Source organism: Lycorma delicatula, chromosome 7 (assembly GCF_047948215.1).
Source record: "Lycorma delicatula isolate Av1 chromosome 7, ASM4794821v1, whole genome shotgun sequence".
Lineage (NCBI taxonomy): Eukaryota > Metazoa > Arthropoda > Insecta > Hemiptera > Fulgoridae > Lycorma > Lycorma delicatula.
In genome coordinates this window covers 86,079,787-86,097,777 of record NC_134461.1, presented here as the reverse complement: position 1 = coordinate 86,097,777, position 17,991 = coordinate 86,079,787, and the positions used below count along the sequence as shown (strand labels likewise).

Below are 17,991 nucleotides of genomic sequence, written 5' to 3'. Positions count from 1 at the left end.
AACCATACTTTATATATATATAAATAAATTTTTTTCGTAGAAAGTATTTTAACGGAACGTATTTCTTTTAACAAATAATTTTTTTGTTATGAAAACTAATTTATTTAAATTTATTATCAATAAAATGTGAAATGTATTCATTTTGAACAAGAAATATTTCTCTTTATTAATACTATTTGATTTTAAAATTTATTACCGAAAAAATGTAAAAAAGTATTTTTATGATAGGCTTAACAAATATAATCTATTTATTTAAAATATTATTAACTTTAGCAAAATTAAAAAAAAAGATAGAATTCCTAGTTTTTATTAGGAAAAACATTTTTATTACTTTTTACTTCCTTGTATGAAGTAAAGAAAGTATTGTGATTGCAAAATATTTTGGTTTTCAGATTTCAACGGAAATATCCATTTTGACCATCCCTGTATCCATTTTGACTAGTTTGGATGCGACGTCTTTTCGTGCGTATGTATCGTGCATAACTCAAATACGATTAGCCGTGGAATGTTGAAATTTTGGATTTAAGACTGTTGTAACATCTTGTTGTGCACCTCCACTTTTGATTGCAATCGATTGGACCAAAAGTGTCCAAAAAAACCCAAAATCCCCCAAAATTTGGATTTTGGAGTTTTTCTTAACTGCAGTAATAAGCCCTCATTGAGAGCTTTTCTATGTAAGTGGTACTTATTTTCATTGGTTCCAGAATTACAGCCCAATAAATTAAATTTAATATTTGGATCAAGGGAAAACATGTCGGTTCGGATCTGACTTCATTTCCTTTTTTTTTAAATTTATATATAATGATTTATTAATAATTATTAATCTCTGATTGTAAAAAAAATTCAATAATTAATAATTCAATAATAAAAAAAAAATAAAAAAATGAAAAGATGTAATAAAAAATATATTTAATTTGATAGGCGTACAAGGAAGTCACAATACAAGGTGTCCACATCAGATTTTTTTAATGATAAATCTAAACCACTCTATAAAAAAAAATTATTCTTATTAATAATTTTCAATGAATATTATTTTTTTTTATTACAGAATAAATAACTAAATTTCTTGAACGATAAAATTTGGTTTATATAAAATATTTTTTTTTTATTTACTGAAACAAAACAATTCTGTAAAGGATTTTGGAAGATTCTTAAATATTTCATTCTCTTTCGTAACCCTAATCTCTACTGTGCTATTTTTTCAGCGGCTTGTTACTTTCCTGACATCATATTTTTAGAGCTACGCTGCAAGAAAGAAAGCATGGTAATCAGTCAAAAAAATGGGTATAGATTATTTTTGCATTTCTTTACTATTACCCAGGGACCTCAAAAAAAAAAGTTGGGGTACATATATATCTCTGTGTGTTAGCATGTTTGAAGCTTAATAACTTTTGACTGGATAAATCGATTTTGATGAAGCTTTGTACTGAGACTCGTGTACACGGAGCAGTTTTTTGGTAGAATATTGGGGGTCAGTATCTCCGGAAGATGCCGTAGAAAACCTTTTGGGATCACTTTTCTCAAAATTTTGCAAATATAATCTCGCTTTAAAGTAACTTTTTTGGAATTACTTGCACAGCTACTACTATGCCTAGGAAGACATAAAAAAAAAATTGGTTCAAATATATGCAATAAATAAAACTATAGCATTTTTTCGATTTTTGGGGAAGGAAGGAATTTTGGGGAATTTTTTCCCCCAAAGTAAGCAAGTACTTAACTACTTCAGTACTTGCTTGCATGCTTATCTTACCATTTTAAAAAAATTTCCCCAAAATTCCGTCCTTTCCCAAAAATGGAAGAAACGCTATAGTTTTCTTTATTGCATTTGTTTAACCAATCATAGTAGTAATGACGCAAGTAACCCCAAAAAAGTTCTATGGAGGCAATAGTGGGAGTGGGGGAGCCGATCAAAGTTAAAAATATAATTTTTTGAATTTTAGAAAATTTTTTATTTTTTTATTCTTTTAATGTTATTAAAAGTGTAATAATTATTTTTTCGAAGGGAGTTGGAAATGCATTTACGCACGGAGTGTCGGGCTCTAGCTGATGGTATTATCCAATGACTATCAGTAGGCTACCGACTAAAACCACCTCCCTTTCTACCAGCACTCGACCCGGAACCATTTAACACGTTACTTCCGGTCGAGTCCTCCTATACTAGCCTGATTAGGTGCTACCTAATAAAAAGTGTAATAATAATAATAATAATAATAATGATAATAATAATATTTTTTAATATTACATAAAATTTCATCGTAATTCACTCTTGATCCCCAAAAATAAAACTTAGATAACATTTTATTGGTTGGACATTTTTCAGTAGATTTTTTAGTTTCTTCCGTTTAACAAATTAAACGTAAAAAAAAATCAAAAAAAATCGATTGTTTGATTTTTTTTACAGGTTTATTTAATACATATACACATTTTTAAAAGTACATAAAATTTTATTTCACTAATAACTTGTGATTTTTTTCAAATTTTTTTTTATTATTGAATTATTATTTATTTATTGTAAAACGTTTCTTACAATCACAGGTTAATAATTATTAATATATCAATATATTTAAATTAAAAAAAAGAGAAGATGGAGTCTGATTCGAACCGATGTGCCTTCCCCTTCTAAGATCCAAATATCTCGTTAATTAAAATTTTATTTAGCTATTCAACCAAATCACACTTAGGGGAAAAAATTGGTTTTTTATAAGTGAAAATGATAAAGGGCCTTATAATAAACGTAGAAAAAAAAATGCGTGAGCGAAGGAGGTGGAGGGGTGATTTGGGGGGGAGGGAGTTTCAGTTGTTGGAAAAAGTTTTTTCAATATAAAAGTTGTAGATCATGCAAAAATCTACAACTTTTGTAGAGGTCACTTTTAACATAACCTGAAACTTTCCGAGAAAAATGCGAAAAATCTTCATTTTTTCCGTTTTTTATTTTTAATTTCCAGAATAATTTAATTTTGACGAAACTTGGTGAAAGTATACCTTTCTGTGTTTTAAATAACCACAATTTTTTTTGACATCAACATTCGCCGGAAATCGCAATAATACCATTTTTACCCCTTTTCAACTCACCCAAATCAACCCTCCAGCCGTCCCCGCTCACACATTCATTTTTTTACGTCTATTATAAGCCCCTTTACTATTTCCACTTATAAAAGTCCAGATAACAACTTTTTTCCCTGTACATGAGTTATTTCGATCGGTCTGTTCTGGAACCAATTAAAATAAGTACCACTTACGATATATCGTTGAAAAGCTCTCAATGAGAGCTTATTACTGCAGTTAAGAAAAAGTACAAAATCCAATTTTTTTTTGAATTTTGGGCTTTTTTGGTCAGGTCTTTTGTAATCGTAAGGGGAGTTGCACAACTAGATAGTTACAATAGTCCTAAATCCAAAATTTTAACATCCTACGGCTCGTTTTTGAATTATGCGAGATACATACATACGTACGTACAGACGTTACGCCGAAACTAGTCAAATTGGGTTCAGGGATGACAAAATGGATATTTCCGTTGAAATGTGAAAACCGAAATGTTTCGCGATTACAATACTTCTTTTACTTCGTACAAGAAAGCAATAATAGGTAACCTTTTTCATTTATCATTATTTTTCTACTTTATAAGAATAAATAACCAGTGCCAAAGTAATAACATGGAAAGTATTAAAACTTTGTTGTTCTTTTGATACGTTGAACCTAAAAATGAATGCCAGGTACACTTTCTTGTTGCATTCTGCGGACATAATTTGTTGTGAGAGATGGATTATTACACCAATTTTTCTTTTAAAATGTTGTTAGCGGATTCCTTTACGCTTCTTATCACAATTACGTAGCAATGTAACGCGTTCAAATTATATAGATTCTGAATCGCTACAATGGCAATGGATATAGACAACCAACACCAGGAAATTATAAAAATTTGTTGTCAGTTGTTTTAAATCTAGGGAGGATAAAACTGTAATTTTTGTACCCTCTCACTGTGTCAGTTTTTCCAATTACATAATGAACATATTTTCACAGTATACAAAAATGTTTTCGAGGAAGGAAAATTTTATTCCTTTTCCGTTTATCAGGTATTCTGTCGCTAAATATCAACTTATCTAAACCGGTAATGTATTTATAATGTACGCGAAATAACTCTAATTTATCAATTTTATGATAAAATTTCTGATAATAAAAGTTGTAATAACATACTGATAACGTTTCTTTTATTATAAATGTAAATAAGGAAAAACAAATTATTTTTATCAGTTTCGGCAGGGTATAAAAAATTTCATTTAATGCTCTTATGAAAAACTGTGAATTAAATTAGAGCGTAGATAAGTTGATTACAATTGGAGATCCTGATATTTTAACTGAATACTTCTGCATATTATTAACTTGTTTTTTTTATTGTCCTCATTGGAACCGAGTTGGATTTTTACGGTTTAAACTCTTGCCATTTTAATATATCTTATATAATGTAGTGTGGTGTTATATCTTTTTTATTATGTGTGCATATATATTATAAAAAAAATAAATTATTTCTTTTTTATGTCGTTAGGTGGTGGTGTCAGTTAGCGGTGAGATGATGGAGGTGGTGGTAAACAGCACCTTACTCTTGGCAACATTGCATATGGCGGCTGCAGCGGTAACAGATTCTCAAGTCTCTTCGACAACCATAATGACAACAACATCGACGGCAAATAACGCGGCCACTACTACTGTGGCCGCAAATAGTGATAATAAAAATATCGATGATAATAGTAATAGTAACAACGTTAACAAACATTATACGGTAACGCAGATAGTGTTGATAGCAGTATTAGCTAGCGTCTTGAGTATCGTGACTGTGGTCGGTAATTCAATGGTCATGATATCTTTTAAAATAGATAAACAATTACAAACGATAAGTAATTATTTTCTATTCAGTCTCGCCGTTGCTGATTTCGCTATCGGTCTTATATCTATGCCGCTCTTCACCGTATCTACTTTACTCGGTAAGTGAATTTATTTTCCTGTGTTATGTTTATATTTAAAGTCAGTTAATTTCAATGTTGAAGAGGTGTGTTTGTTGAAAAATGACGTCACATGTTTAGCTCCGCCTATAGTACTTACGAACCAATTAGAATTCTCGGATCGTTTACATTTAACTGAGATCTTTTTTACGGAAGGTAATGTTTAATAAGAATTACTAGTGTTGATTGATGAATGACGACATAACACTTGAAAATACAAAGTAAATAATTCTGGAAGACTTTTTTACTTTAACAGCTCAATTACTTTTATCTCTAATTAGAGATAAATTCTAATGAATTAGAATAAAAAGTAAACAGCAATGATTTTTTTTTTTAAATTGTAACACGAGTTATAAAACAATATCCTCGTGTTCTTTATTATTATATCTACGTATTTTTCCCCTGTTTAGCGTCCGGAAATCACCGTCAGGTATTACTTCTGGGGATAATATGTATGAGTGTAAGTGAAGTATAGTCTTGTACATTCTCAGGTCGACCATTTCTGAGATGTGTGGTTGATTGAACCCAACCATCAAAGAACACCGGTATCCACGGATCTAGTATTCAAATCCGTATAAAAGTAACTGCCTTAACTAGAATTTGAACGTTGCAACTCTCGACTTCTAATTCAGCTGATTTGCGAAGACGCGTTCACCAATATAAAGACCCAGTTGGTTTACATCTACGTATTATTTCATTGTAAATTTCATCCTGAAAATACAGCGTAAAGATTGTTATTAAAATTAATTTAATAAATTTAAAAATATTTACGTTTAAAGTAAGTTGCTGTGGATTTTATTCACTATCATTTTACTTGGAATCAAATTTTCTACTTTTGTATGTTTATCATTCATTTAACAAAATTATTTTACCCCAAACATAGAATGATGTGTTTTTCGATTCAATCTTTCTAAACAAAAAATTTTATGCATAAGATAAATGAAATTACTGCATTGAATAAGCACGAAAAAGCCAAAAAACATAAATTTGATTTTGATAATGAAAATTTTAGAAAGGGAACCTAATTTCGTAAAAATAAATATATTGGAGATGATCCACATTAAAAAGGATATAAATTCCGTAAATAATAGAACGGACATATCTGATTTATGCTAATGTTTTTTTAAATTAATAGATAATAATGGGTTGTGTATTATTGGTTATTTGTTGATTTTAGTTTTTTTTTTGTGTGTAGTTTAGGTTTATTAATTTTGGATTTGTATTTTTTGTTTGGGTTGTAATTTACGTTATCATTGGATTAGTCTCAATCATTGTAAGCCCCAATCTATGGAAATGATAACATGTTTAGTAGTGGGGGTTTTGGTTTTTATTAGATTAGATGGTGGGGGGTTTTTTTAAGTGTTTGCTGGTGTTCTTGTCATTTGTGGTTTGTCTTTATAAAGTCCTACATCTTGGACGAAACTTCGAGGTTTTTTCTTTTGTTTGTTTGGTTGTTGACCTAATGAATTGCATTAGAAAATTTTCTATTAATTTGGATAATTTTCTAACTTATTTGGTTTATATATATATATATATATATATATATACACACAATAACATGTCATGAGTCATTCATAATCAACCACTAACAAAACCTACTGAAGATAAATTGATGAAATATACTAGTTCTTCTTATACTAGTACTTCGTATACTAGTTCTTCTTATTGTGTAAGTGCACATTAAGGAAAGTTTTTTTGAAATTCTGAGTTTAAAGAACTAAAGGGAGTTATAATGAAATTTATTATTTTTTTTATTTCTGTATAACAGATGTAGATATCAACTTGATTTTTGATGAGTGTAATCTTCATGTGGATATTTAAAAACCAATTTGTAGATTTTTGAAACTTCGACTTCAACGGGTTAAAATGTATTTCCTTTTTTATTTGAAACACGATTTTTTAAAAATTTTTTTGTAACAAATGAAGATATCAACTTTATTTTTAGTGTGTGTGTGTGCGCGCGCGCTAGCTCGCGCACGCACGTGTGTGTGTGATATTCTTCATGAGAATATCTAAAAACCAGTTTTAGATTTTTTGGAAATTTGACATTGAAAGCGGTGACAAAAAGTGAAAAGATTTTGAAAAATGATTGCAAATTTTCCAATTTCCGACTATTTTAAACGAGATTCAGTAGATCGGGGCTTACAAATACTCTTTAGATATCTAAATATATTTATGATATTTAAATATCTGAAAATCTTTTTCGTTTTTTTTTTAATTTCGATTTTTTTTCAAGGGGTGCGATGGTGTACAGCGAAGCGGCTCAACCTACACAGTCATTGCCTCTGTCTGTACTAGTATGTAAGATGCGACTGGCCCCACTTGCCTCTGGTTACTCGAATAAAAAACATAAAATAAATAAAAATTGACGAGAAACCCATGTAACCAGATAGAGGGGGCGAAGCCGTGACGGGATGCTATTTTAGTTATATAAAGACAATTTGAATCATTTATTTAAATCTCAAGCCTGACATATATTCGAATTTGCAACTTTCGGATAAAAGATAGAAAGTTGTCATTCTGTCATGAAATTTTTATTTTTTTAAATATGTGTATATATTTTTATTTACTCTTCTTATAAAGTTTGGATTTTAGGATACGGAATGAAGATATATTAAGGCGAATATTAGAAAAGATTTTGGAGTAGAATTTAATTTAGTAAAATAGACATTTTGGTGGATCAAATCGTAAGGCGTTCAGGATTAGTGAATGTGGTTCACAAGTTCATGGAAAAATTACTGTAGTAGAAAATGTTCTAAGTAATAAAAAACAAGAATGACTCGGTTAGAAAAAAACCTGTCAAAAAAGTTTTTATACTTCCTGGCGTTGGTTCTTATATAATGGAAAAATAATGATACAAAAAAAAGTTTAAAAAATCGATCATTTTTGAAATTTTTTTAAATTTTAAACTTCGAAATCGATAATTTTGACGGCTTCACCTCCTGTATTATTACCCCCGAGCATTATTTTGGATCACCGTCACTATTACCATGACTAGGAAGATGTTAAAAAAAATTCTGTACAATAAGTAAAAAGCTTTTTTCTATTTTTGGTGAAGTGGGAATTTGGGGCAAATCTTTTTTTTAAATAGTAAGATAAGCTTGCACGCATGCATGGAGATTAATATAAAGTGGGATTATGTTTTTGAAAAATTTTGAAAAAAATTACCTTAAAAATCTATTTATCCCGCCATCCCGGAGATATTTATCCCAAAATATTACCATTAAATTCCCTGTAAAAATTTTCATCAAAATCGGTTTATCTAGTCAAATATTAAGCTTCAAACACGTCAATATACGTACGTAAAAACGATCGTTATTCTTCCCACGTATTTTTTTGGTTCCTTGGGTTATGAAACGTTAAGAAATGAAAAAATCTACTGTTATCCCATTTAGGAGCAAAAAAAAAAAAATATATATATATATATATATACCGATTCTTTATTTTTTTTAAATTTACATAATGATAATTTTGCAGTAAAACTTCATTATAAATTACCCCTACCCCAAAATAGACAGGTAACTTTTTTCTTCTCAAGTATTATTATTTTTCCACTGTATAAAACTAAATAACCAATGCCAGGAAAGTAATACAACTATATTGTAACTTTTTTCTTTTTTTTATATTTAAGCTTATAATGAAATTTTTGAAAATTTATTTTTTTTTCCTCACCATCATCACTGAAAAGATTAAAAAAGATAAAGTCACGTCCTATTCCTATTAAACAATTTCTGATATCAAAAATTCGACTTATCGAATTATAAAACTGTAATTTCTTTTTCTGCAGAGCTTTTCAACTGATGAAAATTACTTTCTTTTTAAATTACAGCCTTGTATATTTATCTCTTCTAAGTAGGAGTATTAATCTCAACCTGAAATTTTTTTCTAAAATATTATTTCAAGTGTTTCTTCCAGTTTATATAGAAGCCTAGAAGAACAGATACGTACGTATATATATATATATATATATATATATATATGTACGTGTGTTGGCGTATTTTAAGCTTAATAACCTTTGACTGGCTAAACTGATTTTGATATAATTTTGTACAGACTCCTGAATATGGGACAATCGGTTGGTTTAAGTTGGGATCAATATTTCCAGGGGAAGGGGTAGATTGCTTTTTGGAGTCAATTTTTAAAAATTCTACAACCATAAACCTACTTTACATTATTTTCATTTTATGCTTGCATGCTATTATCTTACTATTTAAAAAAATGATTTGGCCCGACGCTTTTTCCCCTTTCCCCAAAAATCGAAAATAAGCTTTTTTCTTTCTTTTTTTAATGTCTTTCTAGACATAGTATTATTGCAAGTGATCCAAAAGAGCCGGCCACCGTGCGTGAGTGGTAGTGTCTCGGCGTTTCATCCGGAGGTCTCGGGTTTAAATCTTGATCAGGCATGGTATTTTTACGTACACTACAAATCATTCATCTCATCCTCTAAAGCAATATCTAATGATGGTCCCGGAGGTTAAAAAAATAAATTAAAATAGACCCAAAAAAACATTGGGAGCAATATTTGAGGTAGGATAGCCGATCAAAGTTTAAAAATACTGATCTTTTAATGTTTTAAAACGTTTTTCGGTTTATCTGAACCTTTAATATCATTAAAAGTTTAAATAATAATCTTAAATAAATTTTTAATAATAATATAACAATAAAATTCATCATAATTCACCCCATCTTCCCCAAAAAAATCTTTTTATTGGTTGTTCATTTTTCAGTGGATTTAAAAAAAAATTTCATTTAACACGGTAAACGTAAAAAAATAAAATAAAATTTCTTAAAAGATGATTCTGGGGGTGGGAAAGTAGGAAAAAAACTACCGATTTTTTAATTTTAAATTTTATTTTTGGTTTACTTAAACTTATAATGATAATTTTACAATAAACTTCTTCATAAATTATCCCCACTCCAAAAAAAAAAAACATAGGTAACCTTCTTCCATGTATCATTATTTTTCCACTATATTAAAGCAAATAACGAATGCCTGGAGATTATTACGACTTTTTTGTTGGCTTTTTTCCTGATTCTCATCTAATTAAATATGTAAAAAAAAATTGTAATTACTCATATTTACAAGATATTTAAATGAAAGAGGCTTTCAAAAGGAGAATGATTTACATATGGAAATTATATATTTTGAGCTCAAAAAAAAAATTAAATACACAATCAGTTGAAACTGATTTGATTGAACATTTTTAGAAAAGGTAACCTATCTCTCATTGAGAAAAAAATAATAAAATTTTCTCATTGAGAAAATCAGTTACTTTTATACGGATTTGAATACTAGATCGTGGATACCGGTGTTCTTTGGTGGTTGGGTTTCAATTAAATACACATTTCAGGAATGGTCGACCTGAGACTGTGCAAGACTACACTTCATTTACATTCATACATATCATCCTCATACATCTAAAGTAATACCTGAACGGTAATTCCGGGAAACTAAACAGGAAAAAGAAAGGTTAGTTCAGTAAATGAAACTGGAAATATTGATAGTGAGATTGTTTATATTATCCAGCGTTTATGATACTAATTAATAATTTATGAACAGTAATTAAAAATTCAGTAAAATTTTAATATAATAATACAGTAATTTACTAAAAGATCAGTTTTTAACTTAATAGATCTGATAAATTTTACAAATATGTTAGTGTAATACACATATACACTGTCAATTTTTTGTTTTTAAATCTTCATCTAATAATTATTGTATTATTTTTAACTTTTCATTTTTAGTTTCATAATCCTACAGTTAGATTTTATACAAGTCTCTTCCCCTCGTAATTAGTTGTCAAAAGGAGTTACGTACATTAGACGGGAGCGTCTATTAAATGAGTATGTTGTAAGAATATTCAAAGGTTAAAGAAATGTTGGAAAATGTAAAGAAATATCCTAGGTTAATATATGAAAAAAGGAAAATAATGCCTATGATAAAAAAACAAATAAAACACGTTACTAGAATGTTAAACGAACTGAATAATAGAAAGTAAATTGTATACAAAATAAAAGCGTTGGGATGTATTATTTATTTTGACAAATCGATTCACAGATAAGAATCGAGAAAAAATAATTCCTCCTTCTCTGATTCTTTAAACGAAATATTTTAAATAAATTATATATCTCTTTGTAATAGTGATTACTATTCATTGCCTGTACTTCTCATGCACTATTTAATAGTTACGGCATTGATTGCCGTAATTGTTCCATTTATTAACAAGTTTTGGTCGTGTGTGTGTGTGTGTGTGTGTGTGTGTGTGTGTGTGTGTGTGTGTGTGTGTGTGTGTGTGTTTGTGTGCGTGTGTGTACGCACACACAACATGAAACTATTTAATCTTTAATAAACCTATTATAATATACATGATGATAGTTTTTGTAACTTAAAATCCTTGTTTCTAAAATAAATTATGTTATAAATTATTTTTCAACGTAATCTCAGCTGAATCCAAGTATTTTGGAGATCGGGAGACGTTGAATTACACGATCTCCTTGTTGAAGAACTATGCGCCTATTTATTTTATCAGTCGGTGATTTTTTGGTGGACGTAATTGACCTATAGCGTTTTCTGATGAAAAATTCCTTTAATTTCACGAAAAAAATGGAAGTCAAATGTTCCAAATCCGGTTTTTACAGAAAGTGGTTAAATAATTCCCATCAAAATATTTCCAATTTTTTTATCAAGTTTTGAATAACATGAGAACGTATGTTGTCGTAAAGTACACTCACTTCCTTATTGAGCCGACCAGGGTAGATAATCAGTTTGAAGAATCTGTTTCTGATCCCAAGAAAAGTCGGTAGATTCCCAAAAAAAGATAGATGATTCTTGTCTAGATTCTTAATTCATAACACGCTCATTCTTCCTTATTTGAACAACTGATATCATTTTCGCACCTTATCGCATATCTTATTTTTACCTTATATTTTACCTTATATTTTATCTTATATCATACCTTATATTTTCGCATATCATTTGTCACACCTTCTAGATACATTTTTGTGTTTGTGAATTACGTATAATTTTACGTATTTGTGAAATTTCTTATTGAAACTTATCGGAAAAAATGTTTTAAGGAAGATCTCAAACCCTTTCCAGAAAATCAGAATCAACAAAGATATAATTTTTCTATTAAAAAAAGATTTTAGTATTGAGAATGTAACATTCAAATTGTCTGTCTTTCACATAACTAGAATCTATAAGACCAGTTTTTTCGAATCCCTTTATTTTATTTTATGCATCAAGAACAGTTACACAATTTTACTGAAAAGGTTTAGTTCATTTAATATTGCAAAAATGCCTGAAAGGTATGATACAGTTGATAACCAACCTATGCTTCGTTAACAAAAACTGATACTAAATCTGAATTACATTCGTTTACAGACAATAAATTTATTGTCATACATAAATTGTAGAACAAAGGAAGAAATTTATCAATAAACGTTAAACAAAAAAACATTGTTTTGTACAATTACAAAAGTAATTGTTATAGAAAACTTTGTATAATAAAAAATAGTGTTAAATATACCATTTGGAATTCGAGTTTACTTAGTATAGCGGAGGAAGTGAACAGAAATCTAAGTATGTTTTATTTTAGGAAGTGTTATCGAACGAATGTATGAAACCTGTCAAACTCGGACGATAGAAACTAAACATTATGATGTGAAATATAAGCCGATTGAATTTTTCTGAGAGAACACTCTATAAAAAAAAATAATCCACTTTTCCCGTTGAGAACTTTTATTCTACACGAGACAAATTTTTCTCGCGTACGGGAAAGATAATTTTGATCTTAGGTTTGATTAATAGCAAGGACTGGAAGTATCTTATCTCTTAAGTATGCGCAGAACGAAAATATGAAATTTCGTTACGGGAAATTAAAAAATATAGTTTTTACCGAATCTTTTATAGTTGAATGTAGTAAATTTCCCCCAGTGAAATGTACGGAAATCAGTTGAAGCTAGCAGTTTGCAATAAACCCTGAGGTCTATTGTCGAAGAAAGTTTGTTGTTGCATGAAAACGCCCGCCCGCAAACGGCACACCGTTCAAACCATCACAAAATTGAATTTTGAGATACTGAAATACCCTTCCTACAGCCCAGATCTTGCTCCCTCAGACTTTCATCTGTTTGGGGCGCTCAAGGGTGCTTTACGATTTTGCAGACGTAGATGTGCAGGAAGCGGCGCAAAAGTGAAGAAAGTTTTCGGTTAGGCGAAAACTTTCGCCTAACCAAAAACTTTCTTTCTTGGCAGGAATACTCAAACTTGTGGACCGCTGGACTAAGTGCATTGACAAGGGAGGTGACTACATAGAAAAGTTATGTATATGTTGAACATGCTAACCGTTTGTTTAACTTGCTGTAAATAAACCTTAGAACGAAAAGTTTACATAATTTTTTACTCTCTATAGTAAAAATTTTACTCTCTATAGTATACATCCTTATTAACCAGCATGTAATTCAGTACTTCATAACAAAGAGGAATATAGAAATAATTATGTTATTTTACACTATTTGTCCAGTATTTCTTATAGTCAGGGTGTACGAGAGTTTATTTCTAAAGTAAAGACCGTTTCATTGTAAAAACATTTATTTTGAAAAGTTTATAAATATTTTTATTTCTCCTACCTACCTTGCACTACTTCTCTATATAATCGCCACATGAATTAAGGCATTTATCGTAGCGATACACCAGCTTCAATATACCTCGTCGTATTCTTCTGCCGCCAGTCTATTTAGCCACTGATTAACAGCATTTTTAAGTTCATCGTCACTTGCGAATCGCTCATCAATCAAAACTTCTTTCAATTTCCCAAACAAAGGGTAATCAGAAGGAGCTAAATTCGAGCTACGTGGTAGGTGATCGTAAATCTTCCATCCAAATGTTCGCAGTAAATCACGTGTCGGACCCGCAACATGTGTACGTGCATTACCGTGCAGCAGGACGATGCAGTCGGTCGCCGCCCACGTCGCCGATTTTGAATGGCACCGTAACTTACGTAGAGTTTTGCAGTAGGCTTCTGCATTTATAGTCGTTCCACGCGGCATGAAATCAATCAGCAGTATGCCAACCGACCCCAAAAGACTGTGGTTATCAGTTTGCGTCCAAAAGGCTGTGGATGACCTTTGTCGGTCTGGTTGATGATTAAGGATGACACCATTCACATGACTATCGTTTTCTATCTGGCGTGTAATACAAAATCCATGTTTCATCGCCAGTAACATTCGAATTAACAACATCCATCACCCTTTTCTGTGTAGCACATAAAAAATTCCAAAGCAGATCCCATTCGGATTTTTTTGTAACGTTCCGTTAACACGTGCTGCACCCAACGTACACAAGCCTTTCTGAAGCCTAAATGGTCGTGAACAATGATGTTCAAGACAATTCAGAACTTCTCACGAAGCAGCGAGAATGTCCGATATGGTGGGCGTAAGACAGAGAGCAGTAAAGAGCAATGACCCACCGGGTTGGTCTAGTGGTGAAATCGTCATAGCAAATCAGCCGATTTCGACGTAGAGAGTTCTAAGGTTCAAATCCTAGTAAAAGCAGTTACTTTTATATGGATTTGAATAGTGGATCGTGGATACCGTTGTGGTTGGGGTTTCAATTAACCACACATCTCAGGAATGGTCGACCTGAAACTGTACAAGACTACACTTCATTTACATTCATACATATCATCCTCATTCATCCTCTGAAGTGATACCTTACGGTAGTTCCGGAAGCTAAACAGAAAAAAGATAACAACTCTAAAGAAAAAAAATTACATATATATATATTTGTTGTTTATATTCTAATGTTGACATATACAAAGCAGAATTATAAACGACAGTGTTCTGGTCTAAAGTAATAAAAAATATTATTACATTTGCTACATAAAAATTAAATTATCTATTTAAAAATTGTTAGGGATGTAGGATGTAGAGGGTATACTGAAATGAAACGACTAGCACTAGATAAGGAATCTTGGAGAGCTGCATCAAACCAGTCAAATGACGACAAAAAAAAAATTAAAAATTAAAGAGAAAACATTTCATTTAATAGAACGTAATAATATTAAAAATGCTTATCTTTTAAAAGCAAAATTTATAAAAAATTAAATTACAGGCTTATAATAATTTATAATATGAAAAACAATTTTAAATTTAATATATTTATTATTGTACCATACAAATAGGATAGGGGAACTTACACTTTGATATCAACGCATCACTTTATATTTAAATGACTTGAAAATAATGAAGTGATATTTAAAAATTAAAGGTCCGTTGTTTACTCTAATATAAACGAGGTCATAATTTTAAACGAACTTTTATTCAAAATCAGGAAAATCTTTAATAAATAAAAAAAAAAAAAAAAATAATAATTTTTAAGTAAAATATCTATTTTTCAAACCGAATCAATCATCCACTTTTAAGGGGTTGTAAATGGGTAAAACCCCCCTCAAAATTACAAAATAGTTTAGTTCATTACATTTATGGACAATCTAATGTTTTAGGTAGATTCCATAAGAAAGCTACCTATTGTAATAGTACCATTATTCGGCTTCCTTAAATTTCGACATATCTTCGGGTTTCACAACCCCAGATCCCAAAACCAGCGTCATTTCAGTTTATGTATATATGTATATATATATATATATATATATATATATATATATATATAATACTTTTTTGTGTACACGATAACTGCAGTAATTTTGTGCCAATCACCAGGTGCCAATTTTAGTGATGTAGGAGGTTTTTTTTGGTTATGTTGCCGTGGAGTGAAAGTTATACTATAATTTTGAATGAATAGAAAAAAGTACTCATCTAATCTATTGCTAACTTTGTTGATTTTTAATGTATTTTGTTCTTATCCATCTGTTTATCTACAGAGGACCGTTCAAGTCAACCCGGGACTTTACTTAAAAAAATCTGATTTAAACACAACATGACTTCCTTGAACGCTTATTAAATTACATAAACACATTTTTGCTGCACTTCATTTAAACTTATTTCATTTGAGTGTGAGATACGATCCTCCAATTCTTTAATAAAAGTGGACAGTTACACAATTACCGAAATATTAGTTTTTATTAACATCAAATATTTATACAATTATTAATTCAACAATCTTACCTGAAATTACTCTATTAGGATAGAGTAAAACTCCCTTTATTACTCATTAAATAAATGTAAGTCGAATATGTATCTGATACTGTATTTTTTAAATTACTATGATGTAACCATCAACAAAATGAAAACAAAAACGAAACAGCAGAAAGTTACTAAATTTTGTAGCGATATTTATTATCAAGTAGATCGAAAAAATACATATATAAAAAAAATAATACGATTCTAATTACAATTTTTAATCAGTGTTAATCACATGTTTCACCAAATCTCATGTGGACACCATATGATTTTCTTTTACTCTATTAAATTACATATACATTGTTGTACATAAAACTTTATTTCCCTAATAATTTCTGATTTTTTGCATTTTTTTTATTTTTTGTTATTATCGAATTATTATTTATTGTAAAAGTGTTTTACAAGCAGAGGTTATATTGATTAATAAATCAATATATTCAAATTACAACAAAAAAAAGTTAAAATATAAAAAGGAAATGAAGTCATATTCAAGCCGATGTGACTTTCCCCTTGTAAGATCCGAATATTTCATTAATTAAAGTTTTATTTGGCTATAAGTTTGAAACCTATGAAAATAAGTACCACTTATTATATGTCGTTGAAAAGATCTCAATGAGGATTGATTACTGCAATTAAGAAAAATTTCAAAATACAATTTTTTTTTATTTTGGGGTGTCTTTGGACACTTTTGGTTCAGTCGATTGCAGTGAAAAGGGGAGGTGCACTACTAGATGTTACAACAGTCCTAAATCCAAAATTTAAACATTCTACGGCTAATCGTGTTTAAGTTATGCGAGATACATACATACGTACAGATGTCACGCCGAAACTAGTCAAAATGAATTCAGGGATAATCAAAATGGATATTTCCGTTGAAATCTGAAAACCAAAATTTTCAGATGTTTCATTTTGATGAAACAATATAACCTCAAATCACTCAGATGTCGAAGAGCCTCGGAAATCCAATACGGCCGCTACTTTAGCAGCCGAACTTTCTAACTGTTATCCAGAAGGTTAACTGTGAGCCAGTTCACATGACTACTGTCCAGTCTCATTTTATATTTGGTGCTGAATCGTCATATCTCCTCTCGAACGCTCGGGACTCTCAGATAATCATGTATCGTACACAGATACATTTCTCGTAAACTACGACGCCTCTGTTACAGTTCTCAACAATTTGTTCTGAAATTCTATACAATGTGAATGTTACTCTCGTTTTTAGTACTAAACGAGGAAATGTATAGGAAGTTTTTAAACATAATCTACACAATTAACAGCAAATGTTTTACTGATATTTAAAAAAAATAAATGAAAAAGATTGATAAAAAATAAAAATTAATTTTTTAACCTCAAAAATGAAAAAAATTGGCTTCTAGAGGTAGGAAAAGATCTTCAAGACATTGGAATAAGAGAAGAAGAAATTTTCCAGCAAAAGTACGAGTTTAAAAGATTTAAAGAGGCTCAAGACAGAAGAGGAAACAACAACAAGAGAATCCCGGAAGAACAAAGAGAAAAATTAACAAAAATGGTAACAGAGATGGCAGATAATATAAATGTACGTATATTATGCAGAGTGTTTCTAAAATGGTGGGCTGTCTATACTTTTTCGAATTCTACTTTAAAACTAAACATAAAATATCCTTAGGAAAAATGGCAATTTTTCCTTAGTTCTCTCCCTGTCCGCCATTATGTTATTTTTATATAAAAATTTATATCTCAAGTTCGGATAAACGATTCACAGTAATATTTGGTAAGCGTCTTGGTAATAAAGTTTTAAAATTAGCAAAAAATCAGGACTTCAATATCTTTGTAAATTACAAAATGGCGTCTATGTTTACTTTTCAATCCGTTATAT

At 30.0% G+C, this 17,991-nt stretch overlaps 1 protein-coding gene across 1 annotated transcript in view; it reads left to right on the top strand.

Annotated features, from left to right (window-relative positions):
* Positions 1 to 4,615: 4,615 nt before the first annotated feature.
* Positions 4,616 to 17,991, top strand: part of mAChR-A (muscarinic Acetylcholine Receptor, A-type) — a 100,419-nt gene continuing 87,043 nt past the window's right edge. The window contains exon 1 of the mRNA XM_075372030.1: positions 4,616 to 4,979. Coding sequence (XP_075228145.1) covers positions 4,616 to 4,979 — 364 coding nt within the window. The remainder of the gene's footprint in view (positions 4,980 to 17,991) is intronic.